At 46.7% G+C, this 18441-nt stretch overlaps 1 protein-coding gene across 5 annotated transcripts in view; it reads left to right on the top strand.

The window, feature by feature from the left end:
• Positions 1–2339: 2339 nt before the first annotated feature.
• P4HA3 (prolyl 4-hydroxylase subunit alpha 3) overlaps positions 2340–18441 on the top strand; it is a 42514-nt gene continuing 26412 nt past the window's right edge. For 4 of the 5 annotated variants that reach the window (XM_075546271.1, XM_075546269.1, XM_075546268.1 and 1 more), the window contains exons 1-3: positions 2340–2574; positions 11631–11773; positions 12735–12958. In XM_075546271.1, the coding sequence (XP_075402386.1) occupies positions 2375–2574; positions 11631–11773; positions 12735–12958 (567 nt within the window). In that variant the 5' untranslated portion in view covers positions 2340–2374. Of the gene's footprint in view, positions 2575–11630; positions 11774–12097; positions 12959–18441 lie in introns of those variants that run through there. The other variant, XM_075546270.1, reaches the window with a different exon arrangement.

Here is an 18441-nt window from a genome sequence, read left to right as displayed (position 1 = left end):
TATATGTGTGTGCCCAGTATTACAATGTGGCTTTACAGAAGCAGATGCTGAGGTGAAGCTTGGGTACATTGTGTTCATTAAGGATCAGCATCTATGAAAGGGAGATGAAGTAGCACAGGACAGAGAGGCCTGGTCAAGGTGGCAGGGATACTGGAGTTACAATTCACTGCCTGCCAGAGTGGCCTCTTGTTGAGGCTGAGGTTGGGCAGCGTCTTTATTCTCTCACATCCGGTAGTCACTGGTTGTGGGCTGCCCAAGGAAGGGCTTGGTCTACTTCAAGGCAAGCTGCTCCCTGCTTCCAGATAGATTCAGAAGGAGCTGACAGCTGGGGATTCTTCTGACCAGTTTCCTACAGCTGTACTGCAAGTTCTCCATTGAAGGGGCATCTGGCTCGCACTTCGTATCTACCATAAGCAGTGATATGCTGAAGTTATCTCACACCAGCTTGCAAAAGCTGGTTGCTAGCAGTTCTATCAGACTGCATTCAGTGATGTGCTCTCTCTCTCTCTCTCTCTCTCTCTCTCTCTCTCTCTCTCTCTCTCTCACACACACACACACACACACACACACAGTCATCAAATCAATTCCACGTCATAGTGACCCTATACAGAGATTCTGAGACTGTAAATCTATAATGGAGTGGACAGACAGCTCATTAAAAAATAAATTATTTTAATGGGGGCTCATAAAACTCTTATCACAATCCATATATCCATCCATTGTATCAAACATATCTGTACATTTGTTGCCATCATCATTCTCAAAACACTTTCTTTATACTTGAGCCCTTGGTATGAGCTCATTTTCCCCTCCCTCCCTCCCTCACGAACCCTTGGTAATTTATGAATCATTCTTATTTTTCCATGGCTTACACTGTCTCCCTTCACCCACTTTTCTGTGACAGACAGCTCACCTTTTGGAGATGTGGCTAGTGGGTTTGAACTGCTGACTTGTGGCCTTCAGCCCTTGAAATCAGCCACAGTAGGAGTATTTACACCACAGAAATTGACACATGCCACAATTTACGGCTTTCTGTCCCCTTCCTAAAGAGCCATTTTACTAGTGAGCTTTCGAATGTGTTCTATGATGGATCCACAATAAGGCCAGTTCTTTGTTTTCTGTGCTTCATTTTCTCATTTGTAAAATGGGACCATATGGGTAGCAGGATTGTGTGAGCTAACATGTGTGAAATGCCTGGGAGAGTGCCGGGATCCCAGGAAACATGCAAAAACAAACAAACTCTTCTTTTGCCATTCTGACTCTCGGTGACTCTGTAGGACAGAGAACTAACTGACCCACTGGGTTTCCTCGGCTGTAAATCTTTATTCTCCTTAAGAGCAGCTAGTGGGTTTGGACTGCTGACCTTTTGGTTAGCAGCCCAATGCTTAATCCACTGTGTCACCAGGGCCCCAGGAAGATAAAGAGGAAACCCTAGAGAGGGTGCCTATGAGCTGGAATCCCCTGGATAGCAGGGGGTTTGGGTGCCCCTTCCCCTCGGCAATTTTCACCTGTGTTGCTATGGTCCAGCCAGTACCATATGGAATAACCTTGGATTTCCTAATAGAATCCTAACAGAATTCGGTCGTGTTTCTCTATTGCCATCGCTCATCCTCAGTCCCCAAACCAAGCCCACGGCGGCCGTGGAGTCCTTCTCCACTCACAGTGACCGAGGGCCTCTGAGACTAGTCTACCTCTTCCTGAGAGCAGAGAGGGGGCCTTGCTAGCTCACCCACAGAGTGACCAGCGCGCCCTACCCCTGATGCAGGAGGTGGACCTCCTTAGCACCGCCCGGTTGCTGCAGTGCAGCTGATGCGGACTCACAGGAGCCCTCCCGCAGCGCAGAACTGCCCCGCGGAGTGTCCAGGCCCCCATCTTTCCTGGCGCAGACCGCCCATCTTTCTCGGGTCCTTGCCTGACTTCAGCTCCCACCCTGCTCACGTGTGGAATGGGCGCAGGGAAAACACATTCCTGGGGGTGATCTCGGAAGGTGGTGGACCCGCGGGAGCCCAGGGCGGCATCAGAGGCTGGCAACCATCGGCTGCTGGGGCTCAGCTGGGCGGGGCGGGTTTGGGGTACTCAACTGGGCGGGGCGGGGCTGAGTGGGTGGAGGCTCAGCTAGACAGGGCGGGGCTGGGGTGGGTGGGGGCTCAGCTGGACGGGGAGGGTTTGGTCAGAGCGGGGCTCAGCTGGACAGGACGGATTTGAAGGGGGCTCAGCTGGGCGGGGCGGGGCGGGTTTGGAGGGGGCTCAGCTGGGCGGGTTGGGTTTAGGGAGTCTCAGCTGGGCGGGGCGGGTTTGGGGTGGTTCAGCTGGACGGGGCGGGGCTCGGAGCCAGCTGGACCGTCGGAGCGCACCCGGCGAGGGGCTGTTGGCCATGGGCCCCGCGGCGCGGCTGGCGGCACTGCTGGTGCTGCTGGCGCTCGGGCCCGGGGGCCCTGCGGGACCGGCGGCGCGGGGGGACACGTTCTCGGCGCTAACGAGCGTGGCGCGCGCCCTGGCGCCCGAGCGCAGGCTGCTAGCTCTGTTGCGGCGTTACCTGCGCGGGGAGGAGGCGCGGCTGCGCGACCTGACCAGGTGAGGATCAGAGAGGGCAGGGTGACCGAGAGGCCAGCGGGGGTGGGGTGCGGGGTGCCGAGTGGGAGTCCAGGCTCATTGTCACTCTGCGTGGGGCGGCTGATCCACGGTGAGATGGAGATGGAGACGCGGTGGGATGGGGAGGGGTGGGGTGGGGGAATCACTCTGAGGCTTGATGTGAACCTGGACCCTGTGTAGGACCCTAGACTTTGTGGAGTGTGTGTGTGTGGGGGGGTGGGGGTGGGGGGGTGGAGCTGATACCCAATATGACCCCAGAGCTACTGGGTCTCACAGAGTGGCCCTAGACTCCCATCACACATGCAGGGCCTCCCCAGCCCCCCACCCAGCCTTTGCTGTTAGTCAATACACTGTGAGAAAGGGTGACGGAGTAACTAAGGCAGCATATGGCCTCACAAGACCCTGGGACCCCTACTGGGTGCCATCACACGTGGAACCACCAGGGACGGATGCCGACCGCGTTAGATGGAGCAAGTACTCGGATGCTGTGGGCTCCGTGCTGTGCGATCCAGCAAGCCGGTGTTTTGTGGGAGTCAGGGGCGATTCCGTGACTTTGTATGAAATGTATACCGCTTTAGGACTGGATGGGCGCGGCATATGGATATCGTGCGATGCATGTGGAAGATGAGGAGGAACTCTACAGGTCACTATCGATCATATCAATAATCAGTTCATTCAACACAAATGTCTGAGTCCCTGCTCCGAGCCAAGCTGTGCGGGTTTCAACACACACAAGCACCTACTCTTCCCTCAGGGCTTGGCGTCTCTGCAGCACAAATGCTAATCAGAGATGTTTGTCCCCATGTCCCCACGGCTGATTTTTCAAAAGTAGATTTCAGTGCCTTTGGGTAAATTTGAACAGCCAACCTTTTGGTTAAGAGACCAGCACTTAACTATTTGCACCATCCTAGCTTCACATGGTAAGGGGATCCCTCAATACTGGATACATAGTAACGTGTGGATATATATTCTTTGACACCAAGAAAACATTGTGAATATCCATTCTTGCTGCTGGAAAATACTGTGGACGTAGCACGCACAGACTCAGCCAGTACTGTGTAGCTGTAGCAATGAACTGTAGTGCTACACCGTGTGGGATGAAATATCTTGGACACTGGGGCCAAGGAAGCATGTATTAACTATGATAGGTGAATGATTCATATGATTCCATGTGTATAAGTATGTGTTGTGTTTTCTTGAAAAGTGAGGATTCCCACACACAGTAAGAAACAGTATGTGGTGCAATGAATTGCTTCCCCATAATTGTGGACACTGTCTGTGAGTTCTGCATAGCCATTGCAAAGGATCATTGAGCCCAGCAGAGAAGTCGAAAGTACTGTGAGAGGGATTGATTGATGTCAGGATTGGTCAAAGTTGGGGGCTGAAGGTATATTTGACCTGGATTTTACAGGAATCAGCCGTGAGCTGTTGATACTAATGCTGCTTCTCTCCTTCCTGAAGTTAGAGGCCAGATGCCATAGCATCCTCTGTAGGGTTGGCACCATTTTTACACAGTGGTTTTAACCTCATCACTCTGAATATGCAGTTGAAGTTCAACCACGCCAGGGTTAGGGGCACTGACCTCCCGAGCTGTTGAAAAACCCACAACATGAGTTTGAATGCATGGGCCTATTTATAGATGCATCCCCTCCCTTGCTATTTTGTTGAGCGTAAGGGTTGCATGTCATATCTACTTAAAATGTGACGCCACTCATCTCTGTCAGTTGTTTCTGCAATCACTGCTGACTCCTCACCTTTCCCTACCCCCTACCTGGAATAGGAATGAAGAATAGCTATACATTTACTTTCCTAAACTTGATTTCATATTTGGGGGACCCAAAATTCTGTTCCCTGGTTCATGCTCTAGAGCAGGCGTCCTCAAACTATGGCCCGCGGGCCACATGTGGCCCACCGAGGACAGTTATCCAGCCTGCCGGGTGTTTTTGCCCCGTTTGTTTTTTTACTTCAAAATAAGATATGTGCAGTATGCATAGGAATTTGTTCATAGTTTTTCTTTAAAACTATAGTCCAGTCCTCCAACAGGTCTGAGGGACAGTGAACTGGCCCCCTGTTTAAAAAGTTTGAGGACCCCTGCTGTAGAGCCTAGTGAAATGTTTGCCTTCTGAAACAATAACCTTGGCAGACCCTGCTCATTTTCCTGCTCCCAATGTGGTGATGCGATGTAACTTGAGATGCTTTTTCTAAGCTAAGGGCTTCAGTTCATATGCTTCACATGTCTAGTTCGAGAAGTGAAATATTTCTTAATATTGAAACTGCTTTTTATTCAAGTTAACGAATGAAAATTATAGAAAGTAACGCACATCCTTAAGTTGTTTGTTTGATTGGTTTTCAGTTTGAAACATCACCTCGAGTGGAGAATAGCATTCGCAGCCATCATTTTTGTGCTGGGAAGCAAACACTTGGAATGCTTCCTCAGAACGGAGACAAACCATTTCTGAATTCCAACAGAGAAGCACATTGAATTGAAATAGCCATGTAGTGTGGTTGGATAGCCTCCCCAGTCTATGTTTAATGCAGGCATCGGGTTACAAATTTTATGTGCAGATTCATGAAGGAAAGATCTGCTTCTCCACTCTCAGCAGCTCTTGGTAAAGTAGAATGTTGCTTAGGAAAGCCTGAGGTTTGAATGCAGCATCCAGTAACTTGGTCTCTGGAAACCAACTATTTACTCAGAAACTGGGCATAAGGCCAATGTTTGGATCCCAAACCAGTCTCAGATATTAGTTGATCGGCGTTGTGTGTGTGACAGAAATACGTCATTATCTGCACACTGGATTGAACGAGTGAGCTGCAAGGGAGAGCAGACTGCTGGTCTGAGCAAACTGAATCCCACATTTAAAGTAGGTGTGAAGAGAACTGGAAAGATCACGCTTTTTGACTTGCTGGATGATTTAGGGCAAATCTCCACCCACCCACCCTAACTCTTCGCCTGCCTCTGAGGTCTGTTCCACATCAGTCCTCCGGCACCGGATGAAGAACTTGTTCATTCACTGGTGGTGGGGGTGTTGGGCAGAAGTGGTCGAATGTTCTTGCAGAAGGACTTCCTTGAGGTCTCAAAAGAACTCACTGCCGAGAGTCGCTCCTGACTCATGGCGAGTCTCTAGGACAAAGTAGAACGGTCCCCGTGGGTTTCCCGCATTGCGACTCCTTAGGGGAGTAGAAAGGCTCATCCTTCTGCGGAGCAGCTGGTGGCTTGAACAGTGGTTCGCAGCACCACATGTAACCCACTCACCGCTGGGGCTCCAGAAAGGTCTTCTAACTAGACCGATTCTTTCTCTCTCTAGAAGGAGGCCTGAGAAGTTGGAGGTTGGGCCAGGGTGAATGTCCACGCTTGCTCGCTGCATCACCCCACTCCACGGTCCTACACAGGCCCTGCCCAGTCAGCCTCAGCTGTTCCCGGGCACTCACTCTTCAGCCTGGACTCTAGCCTGTGCCTCTGCGCATAAGGTTTTTCATCTAGCCGTGGAATATCTTTCACTAAGTAATTCCATATGCAGCCAAAGCAGGAAATAATGGGCAGTTAAAAAAAAAAACAAAACTCACTTCCTGGAGTCTGGTTGGGTTCTCAAACCCTAAAGAAAAAGTCTCCTACCGCCCTGTCACTGGGATCAGAGATCACCTGGCATTTACCAGGCGTCACATGTCTTCCCTGTGGCTCCAGCCCCTAGCCTCTGCTTGCTTGAATTGAACCTCCAGTCATCTTCTATTTCAAGCCCCATTTCACAGCTGTAGGCACCGCCCTTGAGAAATTCTGGGCACAGCCTCTGCTTTCAGAGTCAGAAATCCCCTAGCCTGCCACCCCGACGACTCTTCACTCTGCCCCTTCCCACTGTGGCAGCCCTCCGGTCTTGCTTGAGGACTCCCATCTCCTTACATGTTCTGAAACGCCTAAGCTGTGTCAGAGAAAGCCACATCTTTTCCACACACTTTTTCTCTTTTCCTTCCATTGATGTTCTTAAAATGAATCATTTTACAGCAAGAAGTCAGGACTAGAGCTCTTCAGTCACTTATAAATCACTGCCATCGAGTTGATGCTCACTCACAACGGCCCTTTAAGACAGGGTAGAAGTGCCCCTGTGAATTTCTAGATACAAATAGGCAATACATCCCGTTAATATCAATCCTGTCAAACCAAAAGCCACACCAACTTATTGCCAACTTGTAGCAACACTATATGGGGTTTCTGAGACTATAAAATCTTTTTATTTTTAATCATTTTAATAGGCACTCTCACAGCTACTATAACAATCCATGATTCAATTAGATCAAGCATCATCATGCAACTGTTGCCACCATCATTTTCAAAACATTTTCTTTCTTCTTGAACTATTTGATATCATTTCTCCTGCATCCTCTCCCTCTCCCACCCTACCCCCAGGAATCCTTATATTATATATTATTTATTCATTTTTACCATATCTTACCAATGTGACCAATCACCTACAATTCTGTTATTCATTCCCCTCGAGTGGGGTTATACAGTCATCATTGCTATATGCACCTTCCATGCCCCCCCACCCACTCTTCTCATATCCTTAGGGAATCATTACACCCACTTCTATTTCTGAAGGGCTTATCAATATTGGATTTCATGCATCAGACAATCTTAATTATACAAATGAACATTTGCAGGTCTAACAAGATTAATGGGGTAAAACTAAGACCGTAATAATAAGGGGAGGAAGCATTAACGAACTAGAGCAGCCAAGTAGAAAGCAAATGTTTTGAGAATGATGATGGCAACAAATCTACAAATGTGCTTGACATGTGGATGGATGTATGGATTGTGGTAAGAGTTGTACAAGCCCCAATGAAATGATGAAAAAACCCAAAAACTAGAGCAGCGGTTCTCAACCTATGGGTCGTAACCCCTTTGGGGGTTGAACGACCCTTTCACAGGGGTTGCCTGAATCATAACAGTAGCAAAATGACAGTTATGAAGTAGCAGTGAAAATAATTTTGTGGTTGGGGGGGGGAGTCACCACAACATGAGGAGCTGTATTAAAGGGTCGCAGCATGAGGAAGGTTGAGAGCCACTGAAGTAGAGCAGAGTTATGTGTACTGCACCCTGGATATGTCATCCCTTCCATGTGGCCCTTGTGTGAGGAACTGTCCAATTCCCTTACTGATGGTTTTGGGTCTCCACTTAATCTATGTTCCTTCGTGTCAATTTGATTGCTTGTTTTTGAATCTCTGATACCTATTCCCCTCAACACCTCGTGATCATACAGGCTGGTGTACTTCTTCCGGGGAGGGGGGTGTTGTTTGTCTGCTAGATGGCTGCTTATTTAACTTCGTGCCTTTAAGACTCCAGACTCTTTTAATAGCTGGGCACCATTGCGACTGTACATCTTTATGGGGACAGACAGCCTCTTCTAATTGGGCTGATGGGTTTGAGGTAGCTGCCTAATGTCTAACCCACAGCGCCACCAGGGCTCCTTATACACTAGAAATGGGAGAACCCAAATTCCAGGCAAGGAAACAGAACCTTTTGTCTAGAACGGCGCTTCTCCACCTTCCTAATGCCGCGACCCTGTCATACAGTTTCTCATGTTGTGGTGACCTCCCAGCCATAACATTATTTTCCTTGCTACTTCCTAACTGTAATTTTGCTACTGTATGAATCAGGCGAGCCCTGCGCCCCACAGGTTGAGAACCGCTGGTCTGTAGTATCTGGAGAGGAGAGGAATTAACTGAAAAGGTGATCAATTCAGGTCCCAACATTGCTGGCCTTTGTCCGCGATTGCTGCCAAACCAGAGAGGTGGCTAGATGTGTGCCAGACAACTTCACCTCCTCCGTCCCAGCGTGCAGGTTCATGAGTTTCTGCGTGTCTGCTCCCTGTGTACCTCCCTTGGGTCCATCCCTCTGCCCCCTGTGGCCGCCACAATGCAGACCCTGAGTGTCTCTTGCCTACAGTTTTGAAATTGCCTCCTTACTGTGCTTTCCAGTCACTTCCACCTCTCAATCACACCCCCCCCACCCTTTCAACAGATTTATAAAGGTCAACAAATCATAGTGTTTCCCACGAAAACCACAGCTGTTCTAGTCGGTCGGGGTCTTAAAGCGCCTAGAGTCTTAAAGGCATGAAGTTAAACAAGCACATGCACAACAGAACGAAACACTGCCTGGTCCTGCGCCATCCTCGCAATGGTTCCTGTGCCCATTGCTGCAGCCACTGTGTTGGCCTGTCTCCTCTATCAAGCATGGCGTCTCCTGGCATGACCAAGTCTTGCCATCTGTGCCTCTCAGGAGCACTCTGGCTGTACTTCGGAGGGTGCCTTGTTTGCCCTTTCGGCAATCCATGGTACTATTCGATGTTCACCACCACTACAATTCAAACTCATTGATTCTTCGTTGGTCTTCCTTAGTCACTGTCCAACTTTCACATGCGTATGAGGTAATGGAAAACACTATGGCTTGGGTCCGGTGCACCGTGGTTCTCTTTGCTTTCGAATACTCTAAAGAGATCTTGTGCAGCAGATTTACCTACTGCAACGCTCCTTTTGATCTCTTGACTGCTGCTTCCATGAGTACTGAGTGTGGGTCCAGGCAAGACAAAATCCTTGACAACTTCAACCTCTTCCCCATTTCTCATGAAGTTGCCTATTGTGAGGATGTTGCTTGTCCTTTCATTGAGTTGTAATCCTTGCTGCAGGCTGCAGGCCTGGATCTTCACCATCAAGTGTGTCAAGTCCTCTTCACTTTCAGGAAGCGATGTATCATCTGCCTGCGATCCTGATGCCACATTCTTCTTCATGTAGTCCATCTTACCTGCTTATTTGTCATACAGAACGAGTAAGGACCGTGAGAGAATGCAACCCTGACACACACCTTTCCTAATTTTAAACCATGCAGTAGACCTTGTTCTGTTCGCACAACTGCCTCTAGATCCATGGACAGGTTCTTCATGAGCACAATGAAGTGATCTGGAATTCCCATTCTCAAAGCGATCCATAGTTTGCTATGATCCACATAGTCGAATAACTCGGTGTAATCAAGAAAACATAAGTATCTTTCTGGCGCTCTCTGCTTTGAGCCAAGGTCTGGCATCAGCAATGCTATCTCTTAGTCTAGGTTCTCTTCTGAATCAGCCTGGACCTTTGGCAGCTCCCTGTCAATGTACTAATGCAATCATTGTTGGATGATCTTCAGCACAACTTGACTGACATGTGATAGCAATCGTATTATTCTATAATTTGAGCAGTCTGTTAAAGTCAGCTCTCTTTGGAAGGGGTACAAATAAGGGTCTCTTCCAGGCAGTTGGCCAGGTAGCTGTTTCCCAAATGTCCTGGCTCAGACGAGTGAGTGCTTCCAGTGCACCCTCAGCTTATTGAAACATTTCTGTTGGTGCTCCATCAATTCCTAGAGCCTTGTTTTTGGCTGATGCTTTCAGTGCAGCTTGAACTTCTCCCTTCAGTACCAATGTTGCTTGCTCCTGCTACCTCCTGAAATGGTGAGATGTCACTGAGTTCTTTTTGGTACAGTGACTGCGTATTCTTTCTGTCTTTTGATGCTTCCCTGTATTATTCAATATTTGGTCCTTAGAATCTTCCAATAGTGTAATCGAGGCTTGAATTTTTTTTCTTGAATTCTTTCCATTTAAGATATGCTGAGTGTATTCTTCCTGTGTAGTCTTCTTACTCTAGGGCTGTGCACATTTCATGATATTTCTTTTTTTATGTCTAAAAATTTTAATGTTTGATTTTTCTGAAATAAAATATTACTATAAATGCTACTTATTTACATTCTTGATGGTGATAATATTTCATTTGCCTTCTCAAGCTGCTCTGAAGTTTTCAGTTTAGCACTTTGACTTCATCATTTCTTTCATTTGTCTCGGCTACAAATAAGAGCGAGTTTCAGAGTCTCTTCTGACATCCACGCCGATCTGTTCTTTCTCTCGTGTCTTTTTAATGACTGATCACTTTCTTCATGAATGATGTTTTGGTGTCTGCCCACAGCTTGGCAAGTCTGTCATTTGTGTTCATGGTTTCAAGTATGTTCTTGAGATGTCCATAAAATCCAGGTGGGATAGACTCAAAGTCATGTTTTGGCTCCCTCGAACCTATTTTAATTTTCCTCAGCTTCAACCTGAACATATGAGCAATTGATAATTCCTGTGCCACAGTCAGCTCCCGTCCTGGTTTTAGCTACTAATATTGAGCTTTTCCATCATCTCTTCCCATAGTTGTCAATGTGATCTCTTTATATTCCATCTGGAGAAGTCCATGTGTACAGTCACCTTTTGTGTTTTTGAAAAAAAGGTATCTACTATGAACCAGTTGTTGGTTTTGCAAAAAATTTTTTTGGTTTTGCAAAATTCTATCATGCAATGTTCAGGTTCATTTCTATCACCAAGACCATGTTTTCCAACTAGTTTGATGCATAAGTTTGAATAATATTTCGATCAATAGGATTTCCTTGAAGGCAGATAGATATAATCATATCACAGACTGCATTGTATCTCAAAATCTACCTGGGAACTTCCTTTTTGACTGTAAATGCATCACCATCCCTCGCGATCGTTTCGTTCCAGCATCGGAAACCATATGAGTTTCTGATTCGAAATGGCCAACACCAGCCCAGTTCAGCATACTAGGGCCTACTCTATCGACCTTCATGGATTCCACTTCATTTTTTTATTACGTGCTTTCAATTTTCCTCGATTCCTATGTCACGCAGTCCCAGTCCCAATCATTCGCAGATTTGGGCAGCTGATTCTTCTCACCTGGAGTCATGCCTGTCAGCCCGTCCGTCAACAAAGATCTCCAGGCCCCTCTCCCACAGACTTTGCTCCCAGAAGGTAGCTCTTCCCCAGTCACATAGTGAGCGCCCTCTGACCCGAGCAGCCCTCCTCCGGCACTGCCTCAGACACCGTTTTGCTTCCATTTTTACCCTTCAGTATCTGGCAATGTTTTGAAGCTGATAATGCGGCATGCCTCCAGGTAAGGGGAAACAGCTGCCACGTGCCACCTTCCCCGTGCCGTGACTAGACCATGCTCTCTGCTACTTTCAGATTTTACCACAAGGTGCTTTCGTTGCATGAGGATTCCGTAACCCCTGTGGCCAACCCTCTGCTTGCATTTACTCTCATCAAGCGCCTGCAGTCCGACTGGAGGAACGTGGTCCACAGTCTGGAGGCCAGTGAGAACATCCACGGTAAGGGGTGGGGTAGAAGGGAAAGAGGGAAGATTGCCTCTCTGAACTCAGTGGAAAGGAGAGAGATGGTATGTTACATGCTGGATATATGTAGTCCCTTGGCTGTAGCTAGTAAAAAGAACTAGGTCCCCTTGTTAATATGCTTATATGTGATTTTACATTAGGAAGCACTTTCAATCCATGATCTCTTCTGATCTGCACTCACCGCAGTCCCATGAAGAAGTACAGGATGCATCATCCCTTCTTATCTAGGTAGAAAACTGTCTATGATGTGATCTTTCGGGCACTGACTTTCTGTGTTTCTTCTACTTTGTCCTTTCAAAGTTGACTGAGTTTGGGGATGTTAAGAAGCCGAGTTATTTCTCCAGAGGGCATGGTGCCTGAAGACAGACAGGATGGTCCAACATGATGAAGCTATGCACCTGAAGTTTCTTACACCATTCTATTGGGGAGGGAGGGAGGTCTTACAGCTCTTATCACAATCCATACCTACATCCATTATGTCAGGCACATGTGTACATATGTTGCCATTATCATTTTCAAAACACTTTCTTTCTACTTGAACCCTTGATATAAGCTCCTGATTTCCCCCCTCTCCCCGACTTCCCTCCCTCATTAACCCTTGCTAATTTATTAATTTTCCCCTCCATGTCTTATACCGACTGCTGGCTCCTTTCACCCACTTTTCTGTTGTCCCTCCCCCTAGGAAGGGGTTATATGTAGATCCTTGTGATCAGTTCCCCTTTCCTCCCCACACCTTCCCCTTACCCTCTTGGTAGCACCTTAATCTTCACGCTGGATAATTTCCCCCTCATTCAGAACTAACAACTGTGTTTGCTCTGGGAACACAAAGAAGAATGTAATGTTATTATTGCTCATGGATACCCAACCCGGTGGTCTTCTTAGTCCTCAGCGCTCCCCACCAGGTTTGTGAAGGCTAGATGGATGCTTTTCTGTACAGCTCTGAAGGACGGTTATGAGAAAGTGGAACAAGACCTTCCAGCCTTTGAGGACCTCGAAGGGGCAGCGAGGGCCCTGATGCGACTGCAGGACGTGTATATGCTCAATGTGAAGGGGCTGGCCCGAGGCGTCTTCCAGAGAGTCACCGGCTCTGCTGTCACTGACCTCTACAGTCCCAGACGGCTGTTCTCCCTCACAGCAGATGACTGCTTCCAAGTTGGCAAGGTAACCCTATCCAGAAAGAGGCTGAATTGCTCTGTGTTAATTTCTTTTGGATGAATTAACTGTGTCCCAAATGACCTGTACATTTTACCTATTTACATTACATACTTACAACATGGTAAACCCTAGAATTGTAGTGGGATAGGCTTTGGTCTGCTAATCACAAGGTCACCAGTTTGAAACCACCAGCTGCTCCACAAGAGAAAGATGAGGCTCTCTACTCCCCTAAGGAGTTACAGTCTATAGGGCTGCTACGAGTCAGAATTGACTCCATGTTTGTTTTTAAATTACACCCATGCCAGCTCAGTGGTAGAAGTCTTACTTTCCATGCAGGCGAATTGGGTTCAATTCCCAGACAATGCATCTTATGTGCAGTCATGTGGAGACATATGTTGTTGCTAGGATGCTGTACAGATCTTACTGGAGCTTCCAGGCTAAGACAAACTAGGAAGAAAGGCCTGGTGATCTATTTCCGAAAACCAATCATTTGCTCTGTGACATATCACAGGAAAGGAACCAGACAGAGCAGCATTTTGTATGTGTTAACCACAGCAAAGAGAGAGGGAGCCCTGGTGGTGTGGTGGTTATGCAATGGTTGCAATCTGCATGGTCAGCAGTTCAAAACCACCAGGGGCTCCAATCCAGTAAACAGCTACAATTTCAAAAGCCCACGGGGGCGGAGGGGGGTGGGGGGAGGGTGTCACTATGAGTCAGCATTGACTCCATGGCGGTGAGAACTACAACAAATATTTACAACACATTTAGAAATTTGGTATCATTTTAGAGAAAGGAATCAAGATTCCGAGAGGACCAGTAACTTGCTGCTGTTGAGTTGGCAGACTCATGGAAATCCTGTGCACGATAGGATCAGATTGTTGTGATCCAAAGCATGTTCAGTGGCTGTTTCGAGGAAGTAGACTTTTAGACCTTTCTTCCTCATTTGTCTTAGTCTGCAAACTCTACTAAACTCCAGGTAACCCTCCACTGACAGATGCTATCAGACTTGAAAAACATTACCAGGAATCAGACCCAGGGCTTCCCTGTGAAGGTCGGGATTCTACTACTGAACCCAACCGCCATCACGTGACTTGCCTGAGGCTGCACAGCTTTAAGCAGCAGCATATATCTTGAACCCAGGTCTCTAACTCCTTCCACATGCTCTCACGACAGCTCATAGGAGCCGTACGTAGGACACTGGACAAGGAAGGAGCCTGATGCATTGTGGGTTACCTGCTGGGCTGCTAAGCACAAGGGCAGCAATTTGAAACCACCAGCTGCTCTGCTGGAGAAACACGAAGCTTTCTACTCGCCCACTTCCAAGAATTAGTCTTGGAAACCCCCCAGAGGCAGTTCAACTCTACCCTGTAGGATCACCGTGAGTCAGAATCGACTTAATGGCAGCGAGTGAGTTGAGAGTGAACCAGGTGTTATTAATTATGCCAGAATGATAGACACAAATTGGAGACATGTGAGCAAACTGGTCATTGGGTCGCCTGGCCGGTAGATAAATTGCTGGATTAAAGGGGAAGCAAGGCTGAAAGCAGTAGGGGAGGGTGATTTAAAAGTAAGTTCATGGAAACACAACCTTCTGAGACTTCCTGGAATCCCTATTAACATTTCTAAAAATTAAGAAACACAAAATTAACGTCATGTCAAAAAACCACCGACATTCCCTTTATATTATCTGGAAAAATCCACTTCAGGAAACTCCCCTAGGAGGTAATTGACTAATCTCTGATCAAAGTTACACCCACAGTTGAGATAATTTTATGATGTACTCTGTGCCAGCTTTCCCCCAAGAAGCAAGATAAGCCCGCTTTCCTTTCAAAGATGTGGAGTACCAGAAAATGCACTTCCCTAGGTCCCCACAGTTTTCCTTAACAGATCTGGGGTGGTCCATGAGACCAACTTTGGGGGCTAGTCTCCAAATTATGCAGAGTGGGTTGTCCTAAGCCCTTTGTGTTTTGTCTCTTTGCTGAGTTCCTGAGTGGATGCAGAGTTCCATTATCAAGCCCTTAGGCTAATTTACATGTAAAGCAGTTCAAATGGTTTCATGTACACTTCATTAATGAGTTATTTCTCAAACCAAAGTCATATGCTGAAAATGCAGTAAGTCATTTCTGGTAAATCTCATGAGCCGTCTTTATCTCTGTATTTCCTTATTTAGTTCTAAAGAGAATATTTTGAATCTATGAAAAGCACATGAGAAAAATAGCAAGCAACTGAGATTAGATGTCTGTTGAAGTTTTGCTGGATTTGTTCTCGATATTCTTAAAAGATGCTACATACAGGCTCCAATCCCACTGCTCTGCCTTCTCCCTGCTGCCCTTCGCGTTGCTCCCCACCTTGCTCGGGTCACCCTCACCCTGGAGCTGCTGTGGATCGTTCCTCTGCTGTGTCTTTTGGTACTTGACACGTGTGCATGTGTCTGTAAACTTTGTGTGCACTTAGGAATTTGGCATAAAAAACACATGATCCAAATCCTCTTTTGCAACTGACATTTTTGCCCTTATGTTTCTGAGATTTCATCATATGACTGATGTGGCTCCATTCCTTTTTATTGTTATTCTAGAATTCATTGAATGAATATACTGTAGTTTAGTTATAAATTACCCTACTATATTATAGGGTTTTAAAATTATTATAAACCATGTTTCAATGAACATCCTTCTAATTGTATCTTAGGAGCTCTGGTGGTGTAATAGTTGCACATTGGGCTGCCACTGGCAAGCTCAGCAGCTTGAAACCACCAGCCGCTCTGCGGGAGAATGGAAGAGTTTTTTTACGCCTGTAAAAAGTACTGGCTTGGAGAGGGGAAAATGGAGTACAGGGAAGACAGAAGGATCTGGAAAAAGAGGGGGAAAGTAGAAAAGACCCAGAAAATTTCGACCCTGGGTGCTGAATGCTGGCAGTCTGACCCCTTTTGCGTCGCTGGCTGCCAGGGCCGGGATGGCTTGCATCCATGTGTATTTCCTTGGGGGAGGCCCTACCCACACAGAGCACAGACTAGGTTGGCACCTGCTGACTGTGAAAGGTGGTCCCTGGTTTGAAAGGAGCGCTCAGAGGATGTGACCCAGCCATGCGGCGTTCCTGCTCTCCTTGGCTGAGTCAATGCCCCGGGTAACCGAAGATGCTTAAATACTTGTCTGTCATTTGGCTTTTGTTATCCTTTATTAAAATGCAAAATGTATTAGACCAGGTTGACTAGAGAGACAAATTCAGTGACACTCCTGTATGTATAAGAAAGAGCTTTAAATAAAGAAGTAATAATGTATTAAGTAAGCATCCTAGCCCAGTCTGGATCAAGTCCATCAGTCCAATACTACTAGCGTAGTCCGGATCAAGTCCATCAGTCCAGTACTGGTCCATAAATCCCTCTTCAGATTTGAAGTCACAAGCAATGATGCCAAATGCAGGGAGCTCACAGGCCAGTGAGTGAAAAGTCTTGTGGATCTAATGGTGGTGGAAGCATCTCAGCGCTGGCATGGGTCTCCATGTGGCTTCTCCAGCTCACCAGTGCCTCAACAGCAGGAAAGTGAAGCAAAGAGAGTGGGAGGCCAGCCTCCAGAGAGCCATTTATCTTGTTAGCCCCCCAATCAAGCTGTGACCTGATTGACAGGCTAAATTCTGCTCACATATTCCTATGAGAGCCATATTGGCACCAAAAAAAAAACCCAAAAAACCCCTAACTCTAGCACATATACACAGAGTGACAGTCTTGGAAACCCACAGGGGCAGTTCTACCCTGTGCTATAGGGGTCTTACAGTAGGAATTGACTCGGTGGCAGTGAGTTTGGTTTTGAGAAATGCCTCTCATTTTCAGGGGTAGATAAGCCAGAGGTAACATTTTCGGGAGCAATGAATGTGCACTTGAGTTCCACTAACTACTGCTCGGTTGCTTTTCAGCGTGACTGCAACAGTTTACATCTGTGAGGTTTATAAGATACTTATTTCTCCACATCCCCACTAGCAGTTGATATATTCATTTGTGACAACTTGATGGGTATAAAACTATACTTCATTTTCATTTGTGTGTCTTTGATTTCTGGAAGGAGCATTTTAAAAAACAGCAACCCCTTTTGACTGGGAACTAGGTGAAAGTTTACAGAGATTACCAGTTTGACCTTCAACAAGTCTCTCACATTTTCTTAATGTCTCTCACTCACTGCGATTCCTTCAGTGGACCATGGCGTATTCCATGTCCACCACGTTTCTTGTTTCCATTCCTCTTCCTTTCTTAACCCTTTAGACTCCGTCTTTAGGTCAATGCTGCCCGTTTGATCTTAAGTGGGCGATTAGTCTAAACCGGAAGTGAGTTCAGTCCAGACTTGAAGAGCCACTAAAGGTCATCATCTTGGGGGCAGGAGTGGCTCCACCATTTAGAAGGAGCTTTTGTGGTTTAACATGCTTATCAGTCATTTGAAATCATTCCTCTGTAAGCATGTTTATAGAGACTTTGCCTCGTTCCCTTGAGTTGCTTCTCCTTCCCTCATTGGTCTGTGGGTATGCTTATCTGCGTAGGAGGGGCTACACGAAGTTTGTGGAAGATTTCAGTATCTTGCCAATCCATTTTCCACCAACTTTGTGAAGCACAGCCCTCACACTGCTATGGAGTTGTGACTACGGTTGCCTCGCCGGTGGCTGCAGCAGTGAGCAGAGGCATGGCGGTGAGGACGCTGTGCTGGGGTCACTATGGGCCGGGACAGACTCGATGGTATCTAACAGCAGCTAGCACGGTTATCTTTTAATTTTGTTCACAATATCATTTTAAAATGATATAGTTAAGGTATATGTAACATCTCCCAACTCAGCATTTTTAAAATTCATGATTCAGCAACGTGGATTACATTAACCATGTGCAAGTATCTTTTGCATTCACTGCCAAGTTTTCCAACACCATTAACAGATACTCAGTATAGCCCCGACGGTGATTCCCTTCACCCCCACCATTGGTAACCACTAGTTGTAAATGCTGTAATTTGCCCTTTGTAAATTACAAATTGTTTTGTTTTGTTTTAATGAAGTTAAATTTATCCATCTTTTCCTAAAGGGGTTGTGGTTTTTTGCCTTATTTAAGAAGTCTCTCCTATGTCTTATGTTGTAATGGTCCTTGTCTTCTTGGACCAAGATGGTTGCTAGAATATTAACCATGTTTTCAGGAAAAATATTCTAAGTAGAATGAAGGGAGAGAACAAAGTAAGATTCACTTATTCATTTTATGGGAATTCCTAGAGTCTGTGCATTTCTCCTTTCACCTCTCAGTGATGATCTAAGAAAAACAAACTCACTCCCAACAAGTTGGTTGTGACTCATAGCAACCCTGTTGGACAGGGTAACACTGCCTCTGTGTGTTTATGAAACGGTGACTCTTGATGGAAGTAGAAAGCCCTGTCTTCTGAGGAGCCCCTGGTGGTTTTGAACTCTGGGTCCTGCAGTTAGCAGCCCGATGCATAACCACTAGGCCAGCAGGGCTCCTTGTATGATGC

The sequence above is a fragment of the Tenrec ecaudatus genome, chromosome 4 (assembly GCF_050624435.1).
Source record: "Tenrec ecaudatus isolate mTenEca1 chromosome 4, mTenEca1.hap1, whole genome shotgun sequence".
Lineage (NCBI taxonomy): Eukaryota > Metazoa > Chordata > Mammalia > Afrosoricida > Tenrecidae > Tenrec > Tenrec ecaudatus.
The sequence above is the reverse complement of the archived record's forward strand: the minus strand, read 5'-3'. Positions and strand labels throughout refer to the sequence as shown.